This window comes from Dipodomys merriami, unplaced genomic scaffold (assembly GCF_024711535.1).
Source record: "Dipodomys merriami isolate MVZ:Mamm:240054 unplaced genomic scaffold, mDipMer1.0.p SCAF_45, whole genome shotgun sequence".
NCBI lineage: Eukaryota > Metazoa > Chordata > Mammalia > Rodentia > Heteromyidae > Dipodomys > Dipodomys merriami.
In genome coordinates this window covers 4,721,641-4,748,599 of record NW_027206013.1, presented here as the reverse complement: position 1 = coordinate 4,748,599, position 26,959 = coordinate 4,721,641, and the positions used below count along the sequence as shown (strand labels likewise).

The following is a 26,959-nucleotide window of genomic DNA, read 5'->3' as shown; positions in this document are numbered from 1 at the left end:
GTAGTGTCTCTCCTAGAACAGACCTTAAGTGACATGGGTTCACTCTGTAGACTGCCCTCACCTGTAGTCTTGTGCCACCTGCACTAGGGTTGGACATCTCCTGCAGCCATCCATGTACTTGGTAAAAAGCCTCTGGAATTAATTCTGAGACCACTGTAGCCAGCGTAGACAGCCCTTCTAGACTAATTTCTTCCTTCTATTCAGTTCTTAGAATTTCAGTGCTGAAATAGTCATGTTGAAGTTTTCTGACTAGAAAGAGAAAGTGACATGAGGAGCATATTGTGACTTCTCAGGGGCACCTAATGATTGTTGTTTACAGAGGTAGAAGGAATGAATGAAATCTGTTGCCTTCCATCACATGCAGTGTTGGTATGCAGGTGTGGGCCTGTGTGTGTGTGTGTGTGTGTGTGTGTGAGAGAGAGAGAGAGAGAGAGAGACAGACAGACAGACAGACAGACAGACAGACAGACAGACAGACAGACAGACAGACAGACAGAGTAATTAGACTATACCATACAGCACTATGGATTTGCTTGATGGTAACAATTTTGTAGCTTCACAGCCACAGCAGGCTTGGCCATATATTTATTTCCCTAAAAGGAAACCAAGCTGTGGGCAGATAGGCACTCCTTTATGCTAGTCAGGACAAAGCTAAAGGAGAAAGAGATCCTAAGTCATCTTCTATCTAGGCCATATGTGGGGCTAATGCTAGGAAAGCCCTTTGCCTGGATGACCTGACAGCTTACATCTGTTTATGTTTCCCTCCTTGTTAGAGTTGCTTCAATAGAGAAACTAGGGAGCAAAACCATTCCAAAATGGCTTGAGCTTTCATTTGATCTGGTGTAACTGGCCTTTGAGATATGTCTCATAGATCTCTTGGTCTAAGACCTGGTCTGCCTGTTGTACTTGATGTCACTTCAGAATGCCACAACCAGGAAAGGCCTCAGAGGTCATAGGCCTTGTCCTATGGTTAGTCTGGGGCTGGGCCTTCTCTGGGGTTCTTCAGCCAGTCTGGGGTCACATCTATGCAAGTGTTCTGTTAGCACTATACCAGGTACACAAAGCTACCCTGGTTGCTGCTACAAGCTCAAAGGAGACAGATGTGAGTCAGTCATTATACAGCTGGAGGTTGGGGTAAGCTGAAGTGAGCATCAGCAAGGTAAGTTTGCCTGTCCCAGAGAGAGTCAGACTGACAGGAGTAGGAAGCCTTTCTGAGGAGGCAAAGCTTTATCATCATCTGAAGGGTATGTCAATTTACTGTGAGGGGAGAGGGAAGAGGAGAGAGGGGACAGGAGTTGAAGCTTCAGAGGGTGACATCCATGGTTGCAGGCGGTGCTCAGTAAACTCCTTGACAGCATGAGCCCAGCTGCCAAGAAGCCTCTGAGGCTGTTCTAGGTTTGTAGGCTGTGGGTCTTCAGTTCCTTAGGTGACTAGTATCAAGCTTCTTCACAGCCATCCATCCTCACTGTGCTGTTACTGTTTGTCATGTTTCATCTGTGCTTATCTTCTCCTGTTCACCCCACACTGCCTCCACCAATATTGCCCGTGCTGCCCCTAACCCTGACCACACTCTGTTCTCCAGGCTTTGTCTTTCTGCTTGCACCTGTCACGGCTCGCTTCAGGGAACAGCGCAGACCGCATGTTCAGTCCTCAGTCCGGCTCCCTGCTTCCCCTGTGACCAGGAGTACCTTCATGTCTGCTGGTCCTGTGATATGGAGAGTGTATGTTAGATGTGCTTGGCCTCTGCCAACAGCCCCCCTTCCCAGTTCTGGCTGTATGTAGAGGCACTGGTGGTCTGTCCCCTAAATATTCACCTGTTTTCCTGCTTGGAAGGTGGCTCAGTCCTGTATTTCCATTGCTTTGCTCTTCCTTGCTTTAAAAGAAAGACAACAGACTTTTAACTTAACACATTCTCTTTACAAGGTTAAGTGTAAAAATGTAGACTTTGTACAGTAACTGAGGCTATGGGATAGGCCACGTGCCTGTACTTCACAGTGGCCAGACTCTGGAGAGTCAGGGGTGGTAAAAGTCCCTTTAGGATTGACCTTTCAGCTGGCCAAGGGTAGGTCAGTTTCTGGTAGAAACTCTGCTTTCCTGTAAACAGACATTCTCAATGTGAGAGAGACTCCTAGGAAACTCCTGCTTTTCCCCTGGGGAGCAGTGGCTGTGAGGTTGACCATAGAACTAGTTGTTTCCTTTGCTTTTCCCTAATTGTTACCTTCCTGAGAATCACTTCAGGGAAAAGCTGATAATAGCATTTGTTGAGTAGGTCTTGTTGTGTGCCAGGCATTGAAAGAAGACGGAAAGCCAAGAAGAAAGTGCCCTGATCCATGCAGCCAGGTTGAATCTTCATGTCCCTGGGTGCTGTTTTAGAATAGTGGTTGGTACTGTGAGCTGCCAAGAATAGGGAACAAATTCTGCAGCTGGAAGGTTGGCCTCCAGAGAAGCCTGGCAGGCTACTGTGGATAGGGATAGTGGAGACAAAGAAGTGGAAATTGGAGAGTCCTACAAGTGTCTCTTCTCTTTGGTGTCTGACCATGGTAACAATAGAGATTTTGTAGGCAGAGAGTTTTGGAGAGCAGTACTCCCCCAGAGTGCAATGGGTTATCCTTTGTTGCCTTCACCATTTCTGATGAGGTCTGGCCACCTTCCCTGCATGTTTTGGCAGATTTGTGGTCCCATCACATTGACTCATAAAGAGGGAATTAGCACATTGGGAGTAAATATTGGTTTGCTTAAGTCAGTCTTAGGTTTTCATAATGATCACAGCTGGGATTCCACCAAACAGGCAATTCCTTTAGGCCCAGAGCCCAATAGCTTGTGAGCCAGTGAGCTTATGGCAGTGTGCCAGTGGGTGAAATCATCTTGGCTAGGCTTGCTTCCTGGAGCTTACCACAGGGTATGCTGCTCAGCCTGCAGTAACTTTGGCTGGTCTCACGTTGGCTTAGGTGAGCTAGCCCTGGCCTTACTTTCATGGAGACCTCAACAGCAGAGATATGGCCTGCCGTCTTCTGGAGAAACTGAGGCCTCTTGAGTGTTGTCCAAGCCATTGATATTCTCTCTGTGATGACAAGAGTGAATACTATAGAACAGGATGATCATTGTGTTATCATTAAAGTTGGCCAGGCCCCTTAGAGATCTCACATGTCAGAAACAGAGAGATAATTTATGCATTATGTGAGCTGGGTGCTAGTGGCTCACACATATAACCCTAGCTACTCAGGAGGCTGAGATCTGAGGATTGTGGTTCAAAGCCAGCCTGAGCAGAAAAGGCCACATGAGACTCTTTTTTTTGTTTTTGTTTTTTTTTTTTTGGGTCCAGTCGTGGGGCTTGAACTCTGGGCCTGGGCGCTATCCCTCAGCTCTTCAGCTCAAGGGTAGCGCTCTACCACTTGAGCCACAGTGCCACTTCTGGCTTTTTTTCTTTTTACTTATGTGGTGCTGGGGAATGGAACCCAGGGCCTCATGCTTGCAAGGCAAGCACTCTACCACTGAGCCACCTTCCCAGCCCCCGACTTTTTTTGTTGTTGTTGTTTTTTGGGGTTTTTTTTTTGGTTGGTTGTGGGGCTTGAACTCTGGGCTTGGGTACTGTCCCTGCGCTCTTCAGCTCAAGATGAGTGCTCTACCACTTAAGCCACAGAGCCACTTCCAGTTTTCTAGTGGTTTATTGGAGATAAGAGTCTCATGGACTTTCCTGCCTGGGCTGGCTTTGAACCATGATCCTCAGATCTCAGCCTCCTGAGTAGCTAGGATTACAGGCGTGAGCCACTGGCACCTGGCTTCCATGAGACTTTTTTTTTTGGTGGGGGGGTCCGGTCGTGGGGCCTGAACTCTGGGCCTGGGCACTGTCCCTCAGCTCTTCAGCTCAAGGCTAGCGCTCTACCACTTGAGCCACAGTGCCACTTCTGGCTTTTTTCTTTTATGCTTATGTGGTGCTGAGGAATCTAACCCAGGGTCTTAGGCATGCAAGGCAAGCACTCTACCACTGAGCCACCTTTCCAGCCCCTCTATGAGACTCTTATCTCCAATTAATCACTCAAAAATCTGAAGTAGAGCTGTGGTTCAAAGTGGTAGATGCTGGCTTTGAGCAGAGAGCTCAGGGACAGCACCACGCCCTGAGTTCAAGCCCCACAACCAACAAAACAACAACAATGAAAACTTATTATGTATGGTCCTTAAAGTGGCAAGATAATTCAGCCAAGGTTACTTAGCCTGTAAGTGACAGACCTGAGATTAGAATGTGGGACTGAGGCACTGAGTTCACAACTCCTTCAATGACCCTCTGTGGCTTCTGGAGCATCTAGGGTCTTCATTGCCACACCTGCTTATCCACAGGAACAGTGAGTGGCCTTATCCAGAATGGGGAGAAGTGATCTCTCTGTTGCAGGCCATTTGATTCTTGCTTACAGAGCCTTGGGATTTAGCCTTGCAAGTAAGACCAGAACCCTTTGCTGAGTATGATGTAGAAGGTCCAGTCAACTCTCTGCTTCCCAGCCTGGCTGGGTCCCCATGTGGTCCCCATCCCATTATTATTGTCAGCCCAGCTGATACTTGCAACCCATCAGTTACTGGGCAGTGGACATCCCAACAGCAGCTTTACTGTCCTGTCAACCAGGTCACTGCCCAGACTATAGTGTATGATGAGATGTGGGCCAAGAATTCAGAGCAGTATGGCAGGCTTTGGAGGACAAGGATGATTCTTGATATTTCCCTGTGTGGATCAGCCTGCTTGGAAGATGGAAGAAGTGTATGTCAGCATTTGGAAATTAGTTACCATCCGGTGAGTGAGGCACTGGCTTCATTATGGCCTCAGAAAAACTCTGTTTTCTGTTAAGAACTAAATCTCAGATGGTAAGTTTGGATTGATAAGGCATGTGCCATCTCTGAAGTAAGAGTATGGATAATTGAGCTGGCTTTTCATGAACACTTATTGTGGGCCAGACACTAATTCATTTACTTCTGTACATCAGCCTATGGACTCATCATGACAGCTTTGTGAAGCAACATTGTATTATCATAGGTGTACATTCAGGGAAACCAAATAATTGTGTTAGTTGGATAAGTGGCATAGCAGAATTTTAGCTGTGACATCCTGATCTTCCAGAGTCCAGGCTTTCACTAGATTTTGTTTCAAGGTCCTCTTGGTAGATCCTCAGGGACTGCCTGATAGGTGCTAATACATCAACCAGATCTTTAAAGTAAATTAGTATAAGATTGGAGATCCAGGCTGGGAAGGTGGCTCAGTGGTAAAGGGCTTGCCTTGCATGCATGAGGCCCTGGGTTCGATTCCCCAGCACCATGGCTCAGTGGTAGAGGGCTCAAATGGTAGAGGGCTAGCCTTGAGCTGAAGAGCTGAAGGACAGCACCCAGGCCCAGAGTTCAGGCCCCACAACCGGACCCAAAAATAAAATAAGATTGGAGATCCTTGGGGGGACTGTGTCTCCCATTTTCCCTGTTTCTCCAGAAGCCATTGTAGCATTGATCTATCTGACATAACACTTGGCTATATTTTCTGGTGGGACAGAGACTTAAAGTGTTCTAGGTTACATACCTAGAGAGCGACACAAGAAAAATTTATTAGTTATTTTGATTTTGTGTTTTTAAAATTTTTTGAATCTCTATAATACCCCCTTTTATTATATAGCCCCAGGCTGGCTATGAGATTCGCCTGCCTGTCTCTTGGATGCCGAAATTAAAGGTGTGCCCACCATATGTGCCAAGGTCTTTTATATTTGCCATCACTTCAGCCATTTATAGAATTTTTTTTCTCTATGTAGATCTAAGTTTCTATCTAATTGTATACTTATATTGATCTGAGGAACTGCCTTTAATATTTCTTTTTTTTTTGTCTTTTGGTACTTAAAAATATTATCTGGCGGGCTGTGAAGGTGGCTCAGTGGTAGAGCACTTGCCTTGCATGCATGAGGGCCTGGGTTCGGTTCCCCAGCACCACATAAGCAGAAAAAAAAGCCAGAAGTGGTGCTATGGCTCAAGTGGTAGTGTGCTAACCTTGAGCTGAAGAGCTGAGGGACAGCGCCCAGGCCCAGAGTTCAGGCCCCACGACTGGACCCCCCCCAAAAAAAATATTATCTGGCTTGGTAAAATTTCTGATAAATTGTAATTCTTAACTTTGTTTCCATCTATTTGGTATGTCTTTACCTACTCTTAAGGTTTTTCTCTATATTTTCAGTGGTTTTCTCTGTATTTTTTGCTATATCAGCAGTTACAATATATTCTAGTGTGTCATTCCCTTTCCCCTTTTAATGTGTATAAGGGGACTTTCCCTTGACTGGTGTTCTCTGTTGGTGATTTATGCCCTTTGTTACTTTTTTTTTTTTTTTTTGCTTTTTTGTTGTTGCTGCTAGGATCAAACTCAGACAAGTTCCTGTCTTAAGATCTTTTTTGTTCTCTTTCTCCCTCATTTTCTTTTTTGCTTATTTTTTATTGTTATAAAGGTGATGTACAGAGGGGTTACAGTTACATAAATCAGGTGATGACATTTCTTTTTGGACAATGTTACCCTTTCCTCTCTATCTCCTTATTTTCTGTGACTCCCAATTAATGGATTAAATCATTTGGATGCTCTTTGTTGGTATTATCCTCAGCTTTGGTCCTCAGCTCCACCCAGCCCTGAGCTCCTCCCAGCCCTAGAGTTCCCGCCATACATCTGGCTACTCCCTCTCTCCACCCAGACCCACCTGAGCTCCTACCTACCTCACTTCCTGCCCCTAGACCCTCCTGCTACCTGGATAGTGAAGGGTGCCATGTGCTCCCTCTCTGGGGAAATACAGCTCCTCTAATAAACCTTATGATAATCTTTCTCCTGTGCCTGCCTGCCTGCCTCTGTGTGGTCCCCTGGGATGGATGTGAAGGATCCTTTACTCTTGAATGATGTGTTCTGATTTTTTTGTTGCCTGCTTCTCTTTATTTCTTGGTTTGGATTATTTCTATTTAACTTAGTTTTAAGTTTTGACCCAATTAACTCCAACAGTTGTATCAAATCTGCAGAAAAACATAGCAAAGACATTCTTCATTTCTGTTACTGTGTTTTTTTAAATTTCTCACATACTCGAAATTCTGCATATGTTTATGGGTGGTTTAGATTTTTCCAGTATAACCTTTAACATCTAATATTTATTAGTCATATTTATCTTAGTTTTTGTTTTGGTCGGTCATGGGACTTGAACTCTGGGCTTGGGCGCTATCCCTGCACTCTTCAGCTCAAGGCGAGTGCTCTACCACTTGAGCCACAGTACCACTTCCGGTTTTCTAGTAGTTTATTGGAGATAAGAGTCTCACAGACTTTCCTGCCTGGGCTGGCTTTGAACTGTGATCCTCAGAACTCAGCCTCCTGAGTAGTTAGGATTACAGGCATGAGCCACCGACGCCCGGCTTTTGTTTATTTTCTTGTCAAGGTGATGTACAGAGGGGTTACAGTTTCTTAGTTATTTTAAATTCTCCATCAGGTAGTACTAACATCTGGTCAGACTGTTTTGTCTCTTAATTTTCTTCCTTCTTTCTTAGCATATGTGTGTATATTGTAATTTTTATATTTAATACTTAAGTGTAAATAACATTTAAGCCTGAAATGGGCTTCTCCTCTTCTGCTTCTAGGCCTTTAAGGGAAGTAGAAGTAGGTTGATACTTGTTGTTGCTATGGTTACCTTCAGTGCACCACAGGCTTCATATTCCTCGCATGTTACCTTGTGCTCACAGTGGGGCCTAGTTTGCCTTAAGATTTTTCCTAATGTTCCAGCCTATCTTTGCTCTAGGCCATTGTGTGCACATCAGGGTGAGCCTTCCTGCTTGTTCTTTCTTTCTTGCAGCTGGCTGCTTTGCTTGCTACTTGGTGCTTGCTAGCCTGGGGTAGGGCTGGGTGGTTCTCTGTTGTCTTGGTCCTGTTAGGCAGTCTCTGTCTCCATATCAGTGTTCCAGTCCCTCCCTAGTGTCTGGTAGTTTCTTGCCCTTCCTTGGGGCAGAAGAATTTTTCTTTCCCTTCCCCTGTACCCTGGAGGCAACAAGATTACTGTCCTTTCCTGAAGCTAGAGGCTTTTGAATCTTAGGGAAGAATGATCAGGAGCAAGCTTTAGGCCTTTCCCGGAAGCCCCATCCCTCCCTTGCAGGTATACACTCCCTGAAGGATATCTTCAAGCTTCCTTCCTGCCTTTCTTTAGACTCTTCAAAGTGCCTATGAAGACTTAGGGAGAATAGCCAGGGAGTAAGTACAAATACCCTTTATGACTGATATTCCCATGAATCTAGATTCTTATTCTAAACTACCCACATCTGGCCTTTAACAACAGGTTAAAGTTTTTCTTTGTTGAATTTTTTAACCACTTTTTTTTTTTTTTTTTTTTTACCATTTTAGTTATTTCTGTTATCCCTGTATAGTAAACCACTACATTATGGTGGCTACTGAACATATTTCCCCAACTCCACATTCACCAACAGCATGCTCATTGCTTAAAATCAGCAATAATGAGAGCATTTATACCACAAACATCAGTAAATGCCACAAGTCAGGGTTGCTTATGTCCCAAGGGCCAATTATTGAACATTTGTTGGAACACCATTCTTTGGGGAAATCCCAGGGAGGTTGACTATGGAAATTGATGCCTTTGGTGAGTGGCTGGCTCAAGGCCCTCTACTGGGGTCTACTTAGCAAAGTCAGAGTGGCTGTGCTCAGGCCATTTCCTTTGCAGAGTAGTCCCCAGGCCACTGGCAGGGAGATACCCTGGGGAGGCCCCTTCATGTTGGAGGTGGTATGGATTCATCCTCCTGCCTTCTCTTTCCCTTTTCCCCTTAGACCGGAGCCAAGACAGCACGGCTGTGGCACTCTCAGACTCCAGCTCGACACAGGACTTCTTTAATGATCCCACCGGCTCACTAGAGGGCTCCCGGAAGCCCTTTACAGAGAAGAGGCTGCCTGGGCTCAGTGCTCAAGCAGGACTGAATGGTAAAGATCTTCAGGGAGCCACAGAGGAAAGAGGTATGAAAACGTAACTTAGTGAATTAGAACTGCTTTGATGTTCTGTGGCAGTCTGAGCAGAATTAAGGACTGTTGGCTCAGTTGGCACAGGCCTGGCCTGTCTTTTGTCCTCCTACCTCTGCCTGATTCTTGGGACCTCAGTTGGTTAAGTTATTCACTTCTTTGGGCCTCTGCTATTCTCCCTGAAGAATGGAAGTGAACCCAGTGTCCACTATTTGCCAAAAGCATGCTGGTAGCTTCCCTGGGATTTGTAGGGATTAAATAAGGCAGCTCCTTTTCCTATCTTGGTAGATGGTTATTAAAAAAAAAAAAAGCCTTGAAGTTGGACTCTGATGGCTCTCATACCTTAATCCTAAGAATCCCAAGAATCTATATTTGAGATTAGGTTCCTAGTCAACCGGGACAGAAAGGTCCATGAAACCTTCCCCCTACTCCTACCCCTCCACTGGTCCTGAGGCTTGAACTCAGTGCCTGGGCTCTGTCCCTGAGCCTCTCTGTGCTCAAGGCTAGTTTAAGCCCCAGGGCTGGTGTGTATGTGTGTGTATGTGTTTGCCCACGCGCGTGCGCGCACACACACACAAACACACACACGCACACACAAAGTCTTGGGATTCTAAATATCACAAATACTGGATTTGTTGTTGTTGTTGTTTTTTTGGGGAGTCCGGTCATGGGGCCTGAACTCTGGGCCTGGGCACTGTCCCTCAGCTCTTCAGCTCAAGGCTAATGCTCTACCACTTGAGCCACAGCGCCACTTCTGGCTTTTTTCTTTTTTCTTTTTTTTTTTTATGTGGTGCTGGAGAATCGAACCCAGGGCCTCATGCATGCAAGGCAAGCGCTCTACCACTGAGCCACCTTCTCAGCCTCCTTTTGTTGTTGTTTTTTTTGCCAGCCCTGAGGCTTGAACTCTGGGCCTAGGTGCTATCCCTACACTCTTCAGCTCAAGGCAAACGCTCTATGCTTGAACCACAGCACCACTTCCTGTTTTCTGAGTGGTTTATTGAAGATAAAAGTCTCACAGCTTTTCCTGCCCAGGCTGGCTTTGAACCATGATCCTCAGATCTCAGCCTCCTGAGTAGCTAGGATTATAGCCATGAGCCACCAGCACCTGGCACTTCTGCCTTTTTCTGTTTATGTGGTACTGAAGAATTGAACCCAGGGCTTCATGCATGTAGCCAAGCACTCTACTGTTAAGCCACGTTCCTAGCCCATTTTCTTTTTAAATCTAAAGCACATCAGGCCTTTTGGGGGGGGGAGGGCAGGGAGAGGCGAGAAATTTACCCCTTTGATGCAAAAGGGCCTGATCTAAGACCAGGATGTACCTAGTTCTCTTGGGGTACCCTTGATGAAACACTGGGCAGAGCCCCAAATCTGGGCTTGCTGGGAGACTGGAGGTAGGTTGAGGCATTCCTAGTGCTACTCTAGGATGTGACTAGTCAGTGATGGGTTTTGAAAGCTTTCTCACTCTGGCCAAGAGCCATGCATACAGGTACTTGTTGGACAACTTCACAACACATGCTCAGTATTGCCCTAGACCACGCACTTTTTTTTTTTTTTTGATTCGTTTGGTTCTCTTAGCCACCCTAGAAATAAAGCTTATGGCTTTCCATTACAAGCAAAAAACTTTAGATTCAGAGAGAATCAGGAATTTACCTGAGGTAAACCTTAGCCCCTATTCTATGCTGCTTCTCCAGGTGGGCTAGAGGGGGTGGGGGAAACCTACAAAGTCTGGGATCTAGGCCTAGCAAGTTACCCTGTAGGCCTTCAATGAAGGATCAAGAGTTGGAAGCTCATCTTTAGCCTTTAGATGTGGCAGTTGGGGGCTGGGAAGGTGGCTCAGTAGTAGAGCTTTTGCCTTGCATGCATGAGGCCCTGGGTTCGATTCCTCAGCACCACATAAGCAGAAAATAAAAAGCTGGAAGTGGCGCTATGGCTCAAGTGGTAGAGCACTAGCCTTGAGCTGAAGAGCTGAGGGACTGCGCCCAGGGCCAGAGTTCAGGCCCATGACCGGACCCCAAAAAAAAAAAAAAAATAGATGTGGCAGTTGTGCTAGAACCATTTTCAGAAAAGTAAGCATCTACCAGCTTTCTACCTCCTACTAAGTTCTCTGGTTGGTTTTAGAAGGTACAAGGTACGCCGGGCGCTGGTGGCTCACGCCTGTAATCCTAGCTACTCAGGAGGCTGAGATCTGAGGATCGCGGTTCAAAGCCAGCCCGGGCAGGAAAGACCGTGAGACTCCTATCTCCAATAAAACCACCAGAAAACCGGAAGTGGCGCTGTAGCTCAAGTGGTAGAGCACTTGCCTTGAGCTGAAGAGCTGAGGAACAGCGCCCAGGCCCAGAGTTCAAGCCCCACGACCGACAAAAAAAAAAAAAAAAAGAAGGTACAAGGTAATATCTTCTGCAGGTTGGGTAGAGTGACCCTGTTAGGGTCAGTAAGAGTTCATGGAACACAGGACTTGCCCAAAGGATCTAATATATCTAGACCTCATCAAGAAACAAGGCCAAAGCTAGATGTGGTATGCACCTGTAGTTCTAGCACTTACTTTATGGTTTGAGGGCAGACTGGGTTACATAGTAAATTTTAGGCCATTATGGGATACATAGGGAAACCTTGCTTCAAAAGCCTCACTTTCTTACCAAGCAGTCATTATGCTTTCCTCAGGTAATGGTGACATTCTAAAAAATGGCATCAATACACTGTAGAACATTTAGAATGTAAAGAAAACAAGTAACAAGGGGCTGGGAAGGTGGCCTAGTGGTAGAGTGCTTGCCTTGCATGCATGAGGCCCTGGGTTCGATTCCTCAGTACCACATAAGCAAAAAGAAAAAAAAGCCAGAAGTGGCGCTGTGGCTCAAGTGGTAGAGCGCTAGCCTTGAGCTGAAGAGCTGAGGGATAGCGCCCAGGCCCAGAGTTCAGGCCCCACGACCGGACCCAAAAAAAAAAAAAGAAAAAGAAAACAAGTAACAAATAACTTCCTTTCAATACTATTTCTAATATAACATTTTGAATCTTTTTTTTTTGGTTGGTCCTGGGGTTTGATCTCTGGGCCTGGGCACTGTACCTGAGCTCTTCAGCTCAAGATTAGCGCTCTGTCATTTGGGCTACAGCACCACTTCCAGTTTTCTGGTGGTTAATTGGAGATAAGAGTCTTATGGACTTTCCAGCCCAGGCTGGCTTTGAACTGCGATTCTCAGATCTCAGCCTCCTGAGTAGCTAGTATTACAGGCATGACCCACTAGTGCTCAGTTTAACATTTCTAATCTTAAGAGTAAGAGTTTTGCTCTTAGGGTCTGGGAAGGTGGCTCAGTGGTAGAGTGCGTGCCTTGCATGCATGAGGCCCTGGATTCAATGCCTCAGTACCACATAAGCAGAAAAAACTGAGTGGTGCTATGGCTCAAGTAGTAGGGTGCTAGCCTTGAGCTGAAGAACTGAGGGACAGTGCCCAAGCCCAGAGTTCAGCTCCACAGCCGACAAAAAAAAATTTTTTTTTTTGCTCTTAGACAAATGAAACCAGTCATCTCTGCTTTATGGCCTAGCAAGCACTGAGTTGTTGTGGGTGCTACTGATATCATGGGCCTCTTTCTACCATATGTGGGGTCGGGAACCTGGGGGAAGTATGGACTAAGCTTCGTACAAGTTGGCTTTGGTCAACCCTGTCCTATCCAGACCTTTCTAGACTTGCAAGGAACATCTTGCCTCTTCCACTCAGAATTGATTTAAGCAGAGTGTGAGGTTGGCTTTTGGTAATGAATGTTAGAATGGAATCAGAGCCTATCAGAATAGCCTATAGGCTTGAAATAAAGCCTCTCACATTTACATATATGTACCTCCCCTCTAAGCTGAGCTTTTTCTGGTAACTACAGTGATAAAATTGGTGAGCTCCTGCCAAATGGAAGTACATATAGCAAAAAGTATGTTCTGAGCCCATTCATAGAAGACAGCAGAAGGTGCTGAGTGCTTCTCCAGGAGTGGCCTCTTGTAGTCTCTCTTGTAGTACCCTCCCTTAGGCTCCCAGTGGATAGCAACCCTGGCTACCATGGTCTCCAAGGATGGATTTCCTTTTTTGTATGTGCAAACCTGGGGTATGTGTGAGATCAAACCTAAGGTCTCATTCATACTTGCCTTGAGCTCTACTACTGATCTGTGCAACCCACCCTTGAACAGGTTTTTGGCTTTCCTTGAGAAAGTCAGGATTGGGAGTGAATATCCTGTATGTGCTCTATACCTCTCATCTTCCAGGCATACTCTTGTGGGAAGTCCTGCCACCAGCCTGGTTTGCGTGGTCAGTGTCATGGAATATAGGCATTCACTCACACGTTTTGTGTCCATTGATAGAGCAGTTAGGAGTAAAATGATTGTACCAGGCACTGGATACTGTGGGGATTAGAAAAGATCTGCTTGCCTGGCCCTGAGATACTCTCTTTCCTACTGTGTTCAGCAGATATGAAAACTATCCCATTTCCCAAGAAGTGCCCTGACTCCTTTAGTTTTCCAGAAGCCATCTTTCTGCACACTAGTCTGCACCAGAGCTTGAAGAAAGGCTTCTGAAGATGCTACTGCTGCATTTGTAAAGCTTTAACCTTTTTTTTTTTTTTTTTAACCTCCTGTTCCTGGGCCTTGAACTCTTGATGGGCCTGAGCACTATCCTTAAGCTTCTTTCACTCAAGGCTAGTACTCTACCCCTTGAGCTACAGCATTACTTCCAGCTTTTTCTGTGATTAATTGGAGATAAGAGTCTCAGGGACTCAGGCTGACTTTGAAATGGGATCTTAGCTTCCTGAGTAGCTAGGATTACAAGTGTAAGCCACCAGCACCTGGCTGGCATCAAAGCCCCCACCAAATGTCTAGAATGTGGAGGTTGTAATAGTAAGATTTGGTTTTTAAATAGAGAAAAACATGGTCCACAGTTTCACTCCTTAAAATAAGCCAATATTATATCATTTTGAGGACAATAGGGTAAAACCAAACACAGAGTTGTCAGCAGCCAGTATGGTCCATGCAGTGGACATCAAGGCCTGCTACACTGTGGCCATATATGCCCTCTTCCAGTCAAATGGAGGCTTAATGATAGTACCTGTGTGTAGGGCAGATCCAGGAAGTCACCGGGTTGGTGTAGGTTCTGACCTTTATGGGGGAATCACCTGAGTCTCTAGACTCAGATTAGTGGAGTTTGAGTAATGAGAAGATCTCAGAAATCAGAAGATATGGACCTGAGATCTGAGACCATAGCAGATTTTGATTTGAGCCACTCAGCTATTGGCATTTCTATGACAGCCTGCTGTAGGCCAGGCTTTTTCATAACAGGGCCCCTTTAGTTCAGGGGGCTACTGATGTGTAAATACCACAGACTTGTCTAGAAAGAGGTCCATGTTCTAAGCCCATTCAGGCCAGATCCCCTCCAGCCTTCCCAGAAAGCCTGCAGAATGGAGGTGCTTCACTGTAGCAGTCTCACATATGCTTCCTAGGACCTTTCTAGGGTGGGCTAGATGGTTCTTGTGCTCTACTGGCCTTGGCACCTATGTGGTGAGCATTCTAAGCTAATTTGCCTTGCCAGAAATGGCCAAGGTTACTAGGGTGTGCCTTTCTTTCACCTCCTATTAGGAAGAAGTCTTCCCATCTTCATGCTCCTAAAGTTAGCAGTGAATTTATTTCTTAGCTGGGAAGCACTGTGTGACCTTGTTGGCATTTCTGATACTCTTCCTCTACTTAAGAAGTGGAGGATTCCAGTGACTTGCAAGGCCCGTTTAACAATAGGAGTGGTTGCTGTGGGTGAGGCTACTTACTCCATCTCTCCCTGAGGCCCTTCAGACCCTTGAGCAACTGGACATTTAATTCCCACTGGGATCACTATTTCTTCACTCTTATATGTCTTTAGATGTATGTTCTGTACTCTCTTTCTATTGGTTCTTAGTCTCTGCCTGCTTCCTATCACATCATGTTCTTCTGTCATTGTGTCTAAGCATTTGGTACTCTTGCTGAACCCTTGCTAGGCCTGTATTGTTGTCTGATTTCCTTGTCTCCCTGGAACTTCTGGTCTGGGCCCAGAACCATTGCTCCTGTTATGTGTTCACATTTGGATCAAACTATAAACTTGACATTATTTTGAGCCAGAAAACAGAATCCTTTGTAAGTTGGATGCCAGTCCGAAGCTGGAAGACTTAAGTAGCCCTCTGATCCCCCAAGCCCACCTGAGAGATTATTAGCATGGAGACCAGGTAGGACCTCCTGGTACTCCAGTCAATCAGCCTTCTTCAGGTCATGGGGACAGGAGCTATGGTTGTGTGTCAATGATAAAGTACTTGCCTAGCATTCATGAGCTCTGGGTTCCATCTCCAGAAGTATAAAATAACATCAGTACATGGGATGCAGGGCCACAGCTCCCTCCTAGGTGCTGGGCTCATTGAGAAGGAGATGCTCTTTTGCTTTTGCTCTGCAAACTCTATCTTGGGGTGGGGAAGCCTGAGAGAGGCAACTAAGTAGAGTCCTTTAGGATGCCTAGCCAGTGGGCTAGGTAGGGGAGGCAGGCAGGTGGGGGAAGTAGCTTAGGAGAAGTGGCAGGAGAAAGGCAAGTATAACAAAGTATTCTGAGTGGATGGAGTTTGGATGGCAGATGGAGTGTAGGGGTGTCTGCTCAGTTCTTGCCTTGACAAGAAGAATGATGATCGTCAAGCTTGCTTGCCACATGCTTGATGTCTGCCAAGTTATGCTTGCACTTGTAAAAGGAACTTGGGGCTTTAGTCTATGCCCACTTGGCCCTGGCCTAGCAGGCCCTAGTTGTCTCTTTTGCAATAGGGAGAACGTTATCGGGACTTCACAGTACACACTGCCTTTAGGATGAGTGGTACCAGCTGCCCCTCGGGCCCATTCCAAGAAGACTGTGCAGTGTGTGCCAAACTCCTGATAGCTCAAGAGCCATGAACCAGAGGCCACCTTACCTTGGCCTTCTGCTTTCTTCTTTTTATCCCTTTTTCCTGGGCCAGACAGCCTCCTCCATGGACAGCCAAAGATTCTGCACCTCAGAGACTAGTCTGAGACCATCCAGCCACTTTGATTGTCCTGAGGTACAGCCCTAGACTTTCCTGGGCTGCCTGGCTCTGAGGTCCCTGGTGGAGCAGGGCTAAAGCTCAGGGCTTATTGCTGGTATGTAAGTGCTTGGTTCTCATGCAACAACCATAGAGAACGAAGCTGTAGACTGGGGCACTGAATATAGTAGGGCAGGTGTGGAGTTTCATGTGCATTTTCCTAGCTACATTATTGAGTGGTGGTGATGACACCTTCCTCTCTGGGCTGCTTCCCTATGTATCTGCACCATCCCACTGAAGGTGGGAAGTGGGAGGACCTTCATTTCTAGCCCAGCTAGAAACTCTTCTTCTCTCAGGGCCCTGCTGCTGTATGGCCACTGAGGCTTCAGTCAATGGCGGCAGAGCTGGTACTAGGTCCTACACCTAGCATTGTTAGGTCCAGTGCCCAGTCAGCATGGGCATCAACTTTAGATGTGTCAGTCACACTTCCTGAGGTGTCTCCATTTTTGGTAATAGACTGCTTCACAAGAAGAGCCTAAAACCATGACTTTCTTTTCCTTCTCAACTGTAGGAAAAATCAAAGAGTCTTTGGAGAGCATAGAAGGTTTCCGGGCTACAGAGCAAGGTCTTCAGAAGCCTGCCGCGGACCCTCTGGCCTCTGTTTGTATTCCTGTCAAGCCTCCAGTGTCCACACCTGCTTTGTTGGATGGGAAGAAGAGGAGTGACGCTCCAGGAGAACTAGTGGCCTTCCCCCAAGGGCTGCCAGCTGGTGCCGAGGAGCAGCGCCAGTTCCTTACGGAACAGTGCATTGCTTCCTTCCGCCTGTGCCTGAGCCGATTTCCCCAGCACTATAAGAGTCTCTACCGACTGGCCTTCCTCTATACCTACAGCAAGACCCATCGGGTGAGTGGGGTCCAGGAGAGGGCTTGGACTATTTTCTCAGAGCAGGCAAATGTCCTGATGTTTGGTGGACAGAACCAAGACAGATTGGAGCTTTGGGATAGGGTTCAGGTGGCTCACATGGGAGCAGTGGGAAGCAGAGCTATGGAGACAGATTCAGTCCAATGAGTGGACCACTTTTCCTGGGTCTCAGCCTCCCACATCATCTTGCAGAGGCTTCCTTGCTGTCATGCTGCCCCTGGGCTTGCCTCCCAGTTGCAGCTGTCAGAACCATCTTTGCAGCCTCTGCTTCATGGGGGTTGGGTGCTGACAGCCTCCTCCAGCTCTTTTTGGAAAGCAACAGCTGTGCCCCAGGCTTAAACATTCCCAAGCATACCCCTTCTTGCTGGCAGCTTAGTATTCGTGGAGACTGGGTTCTTTCCCCTCAGCCACTCCTCACTCAATCAGGAGGGGTCAAATGGTCACTGGCCTTGGTTGTGACGCTTATTCCACAGAGCTACATTCCAAGGTGGGACTGATTTAAAAACATGCAGATGAGCAAATAAAGCAGGTCCCACTGTGACAAATATTAGAAAATAACAGGATACACTGAAATGTTGATGTGGCTCCATAAAGGCAACTTCTCCTGCTGAAACCTGTAGTATAAGTGGAAGATACTACTAGACTGAAGGAACAAGAATGTCTAGCTAGGGTGTATAGTTGTGTAGTTGAAGATTAGAGAGGGCTGAAATGGGCAGGTGAACCTGTGGAGTCTCACTGTGAGACCTTTCTTTGGCCTTCTGGTTGAGTAGGCTCTCCTCCCAGAGGCCTTCTGCTACCCCTGCTTCAGCCCCTGCCAGCTTCTCTGTGGAATGATGAAGAACCAGGAAAGGCAAGTTTCAGAGGTAGACCCTGGCTTGACACTGGTTACTTCACAGAATTATGTTTGGGGAGCAAGGCACCAGGAGCTAAGTGACTAATATGCTCTTGTAGCTTGGCCACCCTTAGAGCATAGCAGGTAGACTTAGTCTCAGTGGGGTGTATGCCAGCAAACAGTAGGCTCTGGCTTCCCTGGCTGTCCCCAGCTGTTTGCTCCCTGTTGCTGCTACTGTTGCCACCAGGAGCCTGGCCTTCTCACTGTCTGACTTGCTGCACAGCAAGCCTTCTCTACCCAGGAAAACCTGAGCTCTTATTAAACCCTGACTAGCATGTATCTTCACTGCCAAAGCAGTTTGCAGGCCAAAGGGGCAATGGCAGATGAATCGCTTCCCCATTTTTCCCCACTGCTTTGGAAACTTCTCTTTCTCTTTTGAAAGCAGCAAAACCTTCTGCAAGGAGCCTCTTGAATCTTGGTAGGAGGAACATTAGTTAGCACCATCATCCAGCTGTACAGACCCTGCCAGCCATGGTCAGCTCTGTCCAAGACACAGCATTTCACAGGCCATGCTTAAACTCAGTGCCTTCCCAGAGCAGATGCTAGAACAGAATTTGTTGTACAAGATGGGTAGGGGGGATTAGAGGGAAGGGAAGGATGCAAAATTAGGTGAAAGGAAGCCAGAAGCCAGGGGCTTATGCCTGTAATCCTAGCTAAACAGGAGGCTGAGATCCAGCGGTTTCAAAATCAAGCCAGATAGAAAAGTCCATTAGACTCCATTTCCAAATTAACTAGGAAAGACAGTTGCTGGTAGCTCGTGCTTCTAATACTAACTACTTAGGAAGCTGAGAGCTGAGGATTATGGTTTGAAGCCAACCTGGGCAAAAAAAAATCCAGGCGACTTAATCTCCAATTAGTAAAGTGATGAATTGGGGGAATGGCTCAAGTGATAGCCATGAGTGAAAAAACTGAGTGATAGTAGGAGGTCCTGGTTCAAACCTTGATACTGGCACAATGAAAGAAATAAACAGCAAAAAGCCAGCCTGGAGGTGTGGCTTAAGTGGCAGAGCACCAGCCAAGCAAACAAGCATGTGGCTTGAAAAAAATAAAATGAGAAGAAAGTTGAGCTGTAAAACAGATCCCACAAAGCCAGATATCATCTCTGTGTCCCATTAAAGGCTTTATTTGGAGCCCAAAGTGTTGTTAGGTAAATCATCCCAGAAGCCACACTTTAAAATATAGAATATTGGGGGCTGAGAAGGTGACTCAGTGGTAGAGAGCTTGCCTTGCATGCCTGAGGCCCTGGGTTCGATTCCTCAGCACCACATAAAGAAAAAAGCCAGAAGTGGCACTGTGGCTCAAGTGGTAGAGCGTTAGCCTTGAGCTGAAGAGCTGAGGGACAGCACCCAGGCCCAGAGTTCAGGCCCCAAGACTGGACCCCCCCAAAAAAAAAAATATATATATATATAAAATATTGGAGTCTTTATTATATAGTTAACAGGCTGCAGGCCACCAGTTGTTACAAAGTCCTGCAGCACACAAATACACATAACACAGCTAGGAAACATGCTAAAGAGGAAAGAGATAACAAAAACAATACCAACAAGCCAGTTCAGCTCCAATGGAGAACTGAATTGGGATGCCATGATGACTGGAGATGAGCCATAAGACAGGACACAGGACACGATCATAGAGACACATGTGACATGGAGAGACACACGTGGCTAGGCTGGTCTGGGCCTAAATAGGTTGGCACAGGGGGCAGATCCTCAGGAAATTCCCAGTCCCAGGCACTGGACTGACAGATTCAGTAACCTATCAGCCAAGTGCCTGCCCCTGCCTCCAGGGGTCCAGGCATGCCCCGTTACCTGGGAGGCAGGTGATAGGGGGAAGGGGGGAGAGTCCAGGGGTTCCTTCCCCCAGCATGAAGACAAGATGCCAGACCTATAATCCACCATGTGGCCAATACGGCGCCAGCCAGACCTGACCTCCTTACTTCAAAAGGAGCCAATGCAAGTGAAGTGTTCATTACGGCACCAGGAATAGGCTGCAGTTATTACAGTCTAATCCCTTCACTTGATGAGTATTCTCATAATAGAAAACAGTATTTATATCAAAATTAAACAAAAATTTTGGGGGGAATACAAACACAGTCCTCCTTCCTTCAATGTCTAATAGTCTTTGTGGCGGGTTGTACACATGCATTGTTGATAGTGTGTTTCTGAGGCATGTGACACTTAGGCACCTAGAGGCCGGGGTTCTGTCCCCTTTACTTTATATCTAGGAACCTGGGCTCAGGATTTCTTAGGGGTGAGTTGGCAGAGTCAGGCATTGCTCTACTGCCACCATTGCTCTACTGTCTACCCTAAGTTTGTTTGCCATTTTGCTCTTTCCATGAATATCTCCCAGGTCATGGGATAACCCATGGGATAAGTGGACTCAGTTGACCCAGGCATCCTCACTTGTGGGGCTGGAGCCTGCCTATGGCTGCTGCACCATTGCTACCCATGCCCCTGAGGAATCTCCATAGCTGTCACATTCTGCTTCTTCTAGCTCTTCTGTTAGCTGCATGCCTAGGTTGGATTCCTTGCTTTGTAGAAATGAGATGCATTTCCTTCATTCTGAGAAAGACCCCCTTAGTGGGTAGACAATGTCTTCTCACAGCTCCACCTTCACCTGGTAGCACTATGTAGTGCCAGGTATGCCATGGCTGGTTACCAAGCCACTGAGCATACCTTAGACTCTCACCATGCACTGGGGCTGCATCCCACTGGCTCCTTTTTGCTTTCTTCCAGAGACCTTTGCTGAACACCAGTTCCCCCCTTCCCCAACTTGAGATGCAAGTTGTTAGTACCTACTCCACTGACAACCTGAATTCAGACCTTAAGGATATGCCTCTCAGGGGTGGGTCCTGGGTGTCAGCTCTGCTTCAGCAGCTTGTCCACAGATCTAGAGGCACAACTCTCTTTGTCGCTAATTTGGAACCATTAACAAGCAAGCAGTGACTGCTTTCCAGTTATTTAGTAATAGATACTTCTTGCTCTGTAATTTGATAATAGCACATTTCTTCCTAAAATCTTTCCTGGAGACTTGGCAGTGGTGTTTCTCTGTTGCTGCCTGGGGTCCAGTCTCCAACAAGAATCTCAAAAATGTCTGTGCCTTTAGAGAGGCCAAGTAGGTAGAGCCTTCTCAGGACTCAATGGTTGACTCCTGTCTCCTATGTGCAGCCCTTTGAAGGCTGCATTTGGGGACACAAATTGCCCTACCCCAAACTTTGGTTTCTTATGTGAAGAGGGGAAGCTGAGGGGCTCTCCAGAGCAGTATAAATCACAGCCTAGGTGTTCTGAATTAAGATGATCTATGTCAGTGGTTGCAAAGTTAAGAGACACAAAGCAGACATTGAGGTTGAGATAAGCCCCTTGAGCATGGATTGCTCCCCTTGATTATCTGTCCCAAAGAAGTCATATGTTCTGCACTGCACTTTGGCCTTGGGTGGGGCTTAGGCAGCCCCTGGCATGCCCTGTAGCTGCCTTGTACAACCTTCTTAGTGCTGTCAGAACTGCTCGCTACTGTCTTCTGGACATTCTGGACTTTCTTCTGTTGGGCCATTAGTGTTGTGACAAATTGTATAGGAAAGGACTGACCATGGCAGCTGCCACTGGTGGCTGCCTCACAGCGTATACCCAGGCAGGTTTAGAATGAGACTTCCAACTTTGTCCTGGCCTTGGAATATCTTTGGTTGGACCAGAGTACAAAAGCTAGCTTTGTTACTTACTCACCCTGGGACTTGGGCCTCTTTGGCCTTGTTTTTCTAATTTTTAAATGTGATTATTATATGTAATGAAAAGTTGTGGTGTCATGCTCTGCCTGGACTGCATACTTCACTTTTCCTCACGTAGAGACCCTATGAAGCTGCAGGGCATGCTGTATGCCACAGAACCCTTACCCCTCGTAGAGGCCCAGCGATCTCTGTCCCTCAGTCTGCCAGCCTAGCACCTGCCAAATCCACTAAATCTTCAGACAGGTTTTCTGGGCCTTGTCAGCAGCTCCTATCCAGGCCTTAGACATGAATTAGCTAAGAGCTCCCATGAGCCGTCTGGACACTTTGTGCTCTAGCCATCGATCAGCTCTTTCTCTGGCCACCTGGAGACAGCTGGGAAATACCCTCTCTACCAGCTGAGTCTGCTGGAAACTAATTTGTAATCCATGTCAGGTTTGGCAAACTAGTGTTTCTGCTCTTTTCACAAGCAACCCAAAATGGGTCTTCCATCCTGAAGGAAGGGCTGCTTGGTACAGATACCACTGCAGAGGCTGCATTGGTAGAAAGCAAGCCAGGGTAGAATGTGGGCCCCAGCCCCCCAGCCATGGAACCTACAACAAACTGCCCAAACAAGAAAGCATTCTCCATTCTCCTACTCTTAACCCTGGGCCAGAGGAAGCTTTTTTTTTTTTTTTTTGTCAGTTTGGGGCTTAAATTCTGGGCCTGGGCACTGTCCCTGAGCTCTTCAGCTCAAGGCTAGCGCTCTACCACTTGAGCCTCAGCACCACTTGCAGTTTTCTGGTGGTTTATTGGAGAAAAGAATCTCACAGACCTACCTGCCCAGGCTGGCTTTGGATGGCGAACCTCAGATCTCAGCCTCCTGAGTAGCTAGTATTACAGGTGTGAACCACCTGTGACCCGAAGCTTTTGTCAGGGCCTTCTTTTCTTAGGGAAATGATGGCTTCTGTGGAGAGAGTTATTCAATATTCTATCACTTCCCCAACCCTTACTACTACTGCTTAAGTCGTTTGGATAGTTCTCACAAGTTCCTGGGCCCTACAAGCAGCTTTGGTGTCATGACTCAATGACAACCTTTCTCAAGCCTGCTGTGCAGCCCAGCCCAGGTGCATGCCTGGGTTTCCTGGAGGGACTCAGCTTGGGGAGAAGGCTGCTGCAGTATTGAAACCAGGGGTTTGAGAACAGAATGACTGTGCCTGCTTTGGGCCCCACAACCCATGCACAGAGCAGTTCTTCCCTGCCTCACTAGCGCCCCACTAGCCTCACCGATGGCCACACCCAGTCTCCTTCAACTCTGCGCTAGGCTCTGACTGTCCCACCTGTCTGGGCTCTTGCCCCATTGAATCCCCCAATTCCATAACAGTCTTGTGCAAACAATAGTTCATGTCATCACCTTTTGAAAGCCTCTTGACCTCAGACTGGATCACAGGTGGGGCTCCTTTGTATCTGGCTTCCATAGCCAGGAAGACTAACCTAAGATGTGAGGAGTGTGCCTTCAGTTTCCTGGCCCACATCTTCTTATGTGAGCATTTACCTGTGGCTGATTAGACTAGGGTAGATACCGTCCTGGACTAAGTCTGATAGATCTATCTCTGGAGTGACTGAACCAGTTGGCACTAAGACGCAGGGGTTCTAGCTAAACACTGCTGTGTTGTATGAGCCTCTCCCTGGGGAATCTCTGCTTGCTTAAGTCCTAAGCTTTTACCTTTTCCCATCCTTGATCAGCCAACTAGACCTAACATTGGATTTTAATTCTTTTTAATCAACTCATCTTTCCATTATTCTGTTTCTCTGTGGCTGCACCTCCAAAGCATGATCTGGTGGGGGTTGGAAGGGAAAATATCAGGCTGAGTCTGGGAACCAGCTTCAGACGGTTTCTGAATGAAGTGGCCTGGGAGGAAGAAGCATGACCTCTATATCCTGGCTGGGGCATTTGATGGTGAGCCATGTGTTGTTGCTCATAGAGTACTGAAGCCCGGAAGTTGAAGCAGGGACTATTTTATTCTTCTTCATAAGTGGGGAGTAGCTTCCATGCTCCTGATACAGTGGCCTACCTCAATGATCTGAAGTACTCCCTGCTTCTGAGCCTCAGGCAAACAGGAGGTCCCAGCAGGTTAGAACCCCATCCATTCATTCTGAAGGGCTGCAGCCTGAGACCCTGGAAAGATCTGTAAGTGTTAGAGAGAAGTGTCTTAGCAGACAGCAGCTATATTGGGCACACCTTGCTAGCAGCTGGGGCCTTTGCAAGCCTCCACAAGGTCGCTGGTGGAATTTCCTACTCAAGGTTCTATTTCTGTTGGAATTAACTCTGTTCCTGATCTCAGGATGTCATACTCATGTCTGAACAGGTGTCTGGCCCAAAGAGAAAGCCTCCCTCATGCAAGAATTGGAGGGGTCCTATGGGCTGAGTGCTCACTGTCATCAGGGACTATTTTTGCCATCTTCCTAGCATGCTGGGGTGCTCATGGCTACAGTTTGTCCAGAAAAGCCTTGACTTCAGAAGGCCTTAGCCCTGGGAGCCAGACTTGTCCCTGTAGAGGCCTTAGACTCTGTGCTGAGCATCACTGTCCAGCTTTCCCAGGCAAGTGGCTCTCTCCCATGGACTTCTACGAAATAACCTTTTATTTCTGCCTTAAATGTATCATCCATAAGATATATACCTGAGGCCTCACTTGTCCCTGTTCCAAAGGGATCTTCTCACTCCTACGTGGCTTCAGGGTCCTCCCTGTGCGGGAGCAGTCTGTGGTGCATGCTCCTCTATAGAGACAGGAGCAGAGGCTTGAGGACAAGCTAGTATAGGTTCCACAGCCAGCAAGCCAGGGTCAGGGTTTGTACTTTAGCCTAATGTGGTGATAGGGTCAATGATTAGAGGTGAGAGGGCATTTGAAGTGACCTGGGACCAGTGCTGAGAAAGGTGAGCCAGGGGCCCCCAGGAGGAAAAGGAGGACTGATTGGCATGGGAGTGTGCATAATATGCAAAGGGTGAGGGCCAAAGCCAAATTTGGCATTCTTCTAACTCTTCCCCGGTAGGATGGCACTGCTAGGGTTTGTGGCTAGGGTCTTGGTTCAAGCTTGCATAGCCACCATAGCAAGGTCCAAACTTGCTGGCTAAGCAGTTGATAGGAAAGACTGCTCCCTGGGCCAAAGAGAGCTGAGGAAGCCAAGCTCATGCTCACCTTCCTCTTTCCTTCACAGTTACACCTGGGCTCCACCAAGAGAGCTTGGATCTGAGAACTGCATTCTGAGCTTGAGGCACCTGAACCACTGGCTCTAAGTAGGGATTCTTGGTTTAAAAAAAAAAGTCAAGTCTGCCTTTAAGCTAGTGAAGGCACTGATAGCAGGTAGGCCACTGTGTCTACATGGCAGCTTTGCAGGGTTGGTCAAGGCTAGTGGTCTCTTTGAGTCTATCCTTAAGCAATATGAGGTCACATTCTTAAGCTGGCTGCACTGGGCAAGAAATCAGATCCAGAATTCATCCCATAGCCCAATGATCAAAGCCACCTAGAGCTATGGGATCAGTGTCTGCAGAATTGCCGCTCATCGCGTAGTTTGCCAGTATAGCCAGGAAGGAGGGGACTGCCTGCCTTCCCTGTGGGTGCCCTAAACAACCCACACACTCACTTTCAACCTACTTCTTGTTTCCCCAGAACCTCCAGTGGGCCCGAGACGTGTTGCTAGGCAGCAGTATCCCATGGCAACAACTGCAGCACATGCCGGCACAGGGGCTCTTTTGCGAGAGGAACAAGACCAATTTCTTCAACGTGAGTACTTTGCCTTGTTGATTTCTGAGGCTTCTTGCTGCCACTGCTTTGCACTGAAGGTACATGAATTGACCACCTGGGCGGGCATTTCCAGGGCCATAGGTTTGAGCCATCTTAGGGCAAGAAGGGTGGTGCATGACAGAGTGCGCCAGTCTTAAGCATGAGCTGAGCAACTTCTAGCAAGTCACTGCCCCCTCTGGGCACCAGTTTTCCCTCTACAGGGAGAGGTAGGAATGAGTTCGTTTGGAGTCCCAGGTGTCCTGGGAGCAAACAAAGTCCATTGCCTTGATCTCCCAGGAACAGATTCACTTCTCTTGTGTGGTCAGGGACAGAAAGGAGATTCTGACTAAAGCTGACTCTAATGCTTAAAAACCAAGTTTGCTCAATACTGAGATTTACTGCCCTTCCAGCCCTGCTTTCCATGTGGGATAGAAACCCACTCTTTGGGCAGGACATGACTGACCTCCCAGGTCTATCAGCCTTCCTATTCTGAAAACCCACATCTGCTTTCCTTTTGACACCCTACCAGACCTAGCCCTATCTCATTTGTTATATCCTTCCCAGAGCCAACTGGCTTCTCACTTCTCTATATCTAACACTCATTTTCTTGCTCATCTCCCACCATCTCTCTCAACATATCTAGATTCTAATTGGGTAGTTTGGTAAGTCACACAGCCCCTCTCAGCTTTGATTTCTTGTGTATTTTCCCTGATTTCCTAATACTCATAGAGAAACTGTAGGGCAAGGTGGGCCTGAACTGGAGAGCAGAAGTCAGGTTTCAAATCTGGAGGATGGTGACAAAAACTGGTTCCCAAAGTGTGTCCCAAGAGTCAGCCAGGCTGTGGGTCTTCTCTTTTATCCCAGGCTGCCACCTTCTCTGGGGTCAGCAGAGACTTCAGAGCTTATTAACACTGCATCTGTCTACCTTTTTTTCCTAGTATTTCAAAGATAAGTAGCTTGTGTCACTGGTAACCAATTTTTGTGGTGCAAAGGGATTTTCCATGAAAGAGAACCACCCTCCTCCCACCTGCATGTCCAGGCCACAGCTCCTGCCCCACATGTGACCTTCCAGGATACATCTGCCTTTTACAAGCCAGTCTATAGGTGTTTACAAGGGCAAAAATACACGTTTCTGCCCGTGTGGGGTCCCTCACTTAATAGCATCTCTTTCTCTCCTCTTTTATTCTCCCTGTATCTCTTCCCCCAACTCTCCGCTTTTTAACCATCTCTTCCCTCCACCTCTCTCCCACCTCCTGTTTCTGAGAGGGTTTTGATAACTTTGTCCAGGCTGGCCTCCAACTTTTGATCCTCCTGCCTCTGCCTTTCACTGGGATTACAGGCTTTGTTTAGAGCTGATATTTGTTTGCCTTTTTGTCTTTTTGTTGTTTTCAGCAGTAGGGATTAAATCTGGGATGTCTCACATGCTAGGCAGATATTTCACCAATTTAGCTATATCCCCAGCCCGTAACAATATTCCTTCCTTCCTTCCTTCCTTCCTTCCTTCCTTCCTTCCCTCCCTCCCTCCCTCCTTCCTTCCTTCCCTCCTTCTTTCCTTCCTTCCTTCCTTCCCTCCTTCCCTCCCTCCCCTCCCCTCCCTCCTTCTTTCCTTCCTTCCTTCCCTCCCTCCCTTCCTCCATCCCTTCCTTCCTTCCT

At 47.2% G+C, this 26,959-nt stretch overlaps 1 protein-coding gene across 3 annotated transcripts in view; it reads left to right on the top strand.

Moving 5' to 3' along the window:
- Positions 1-26,959, top strand: part of Cabin1 (calcineurin binding protein 1) — a 147,828-nt gene that overhangs the window by 78,189 nt on the left and 42,680 nt on the right. For all 3 annotated transcript variants that reach the window (XM_069994444.1, XM_069994441.1, XM_069994443.1), the window contains exons 27-29: positions 8,807-8,989; positions 16,586-16,917; positions 25,193-25,306. In XM_069994444.1, the coding sequence (XP_069850545.1) occupies positions 8,807-8,989; positions 16,586-16,917; positions 25,193-25,306 (629 nt within the window). The remainder of the gene's footprint in view (positions 1-8,806; positions 8,990-16,585; positions 16,918-25,192; positions 25,307-26,959) is intronic.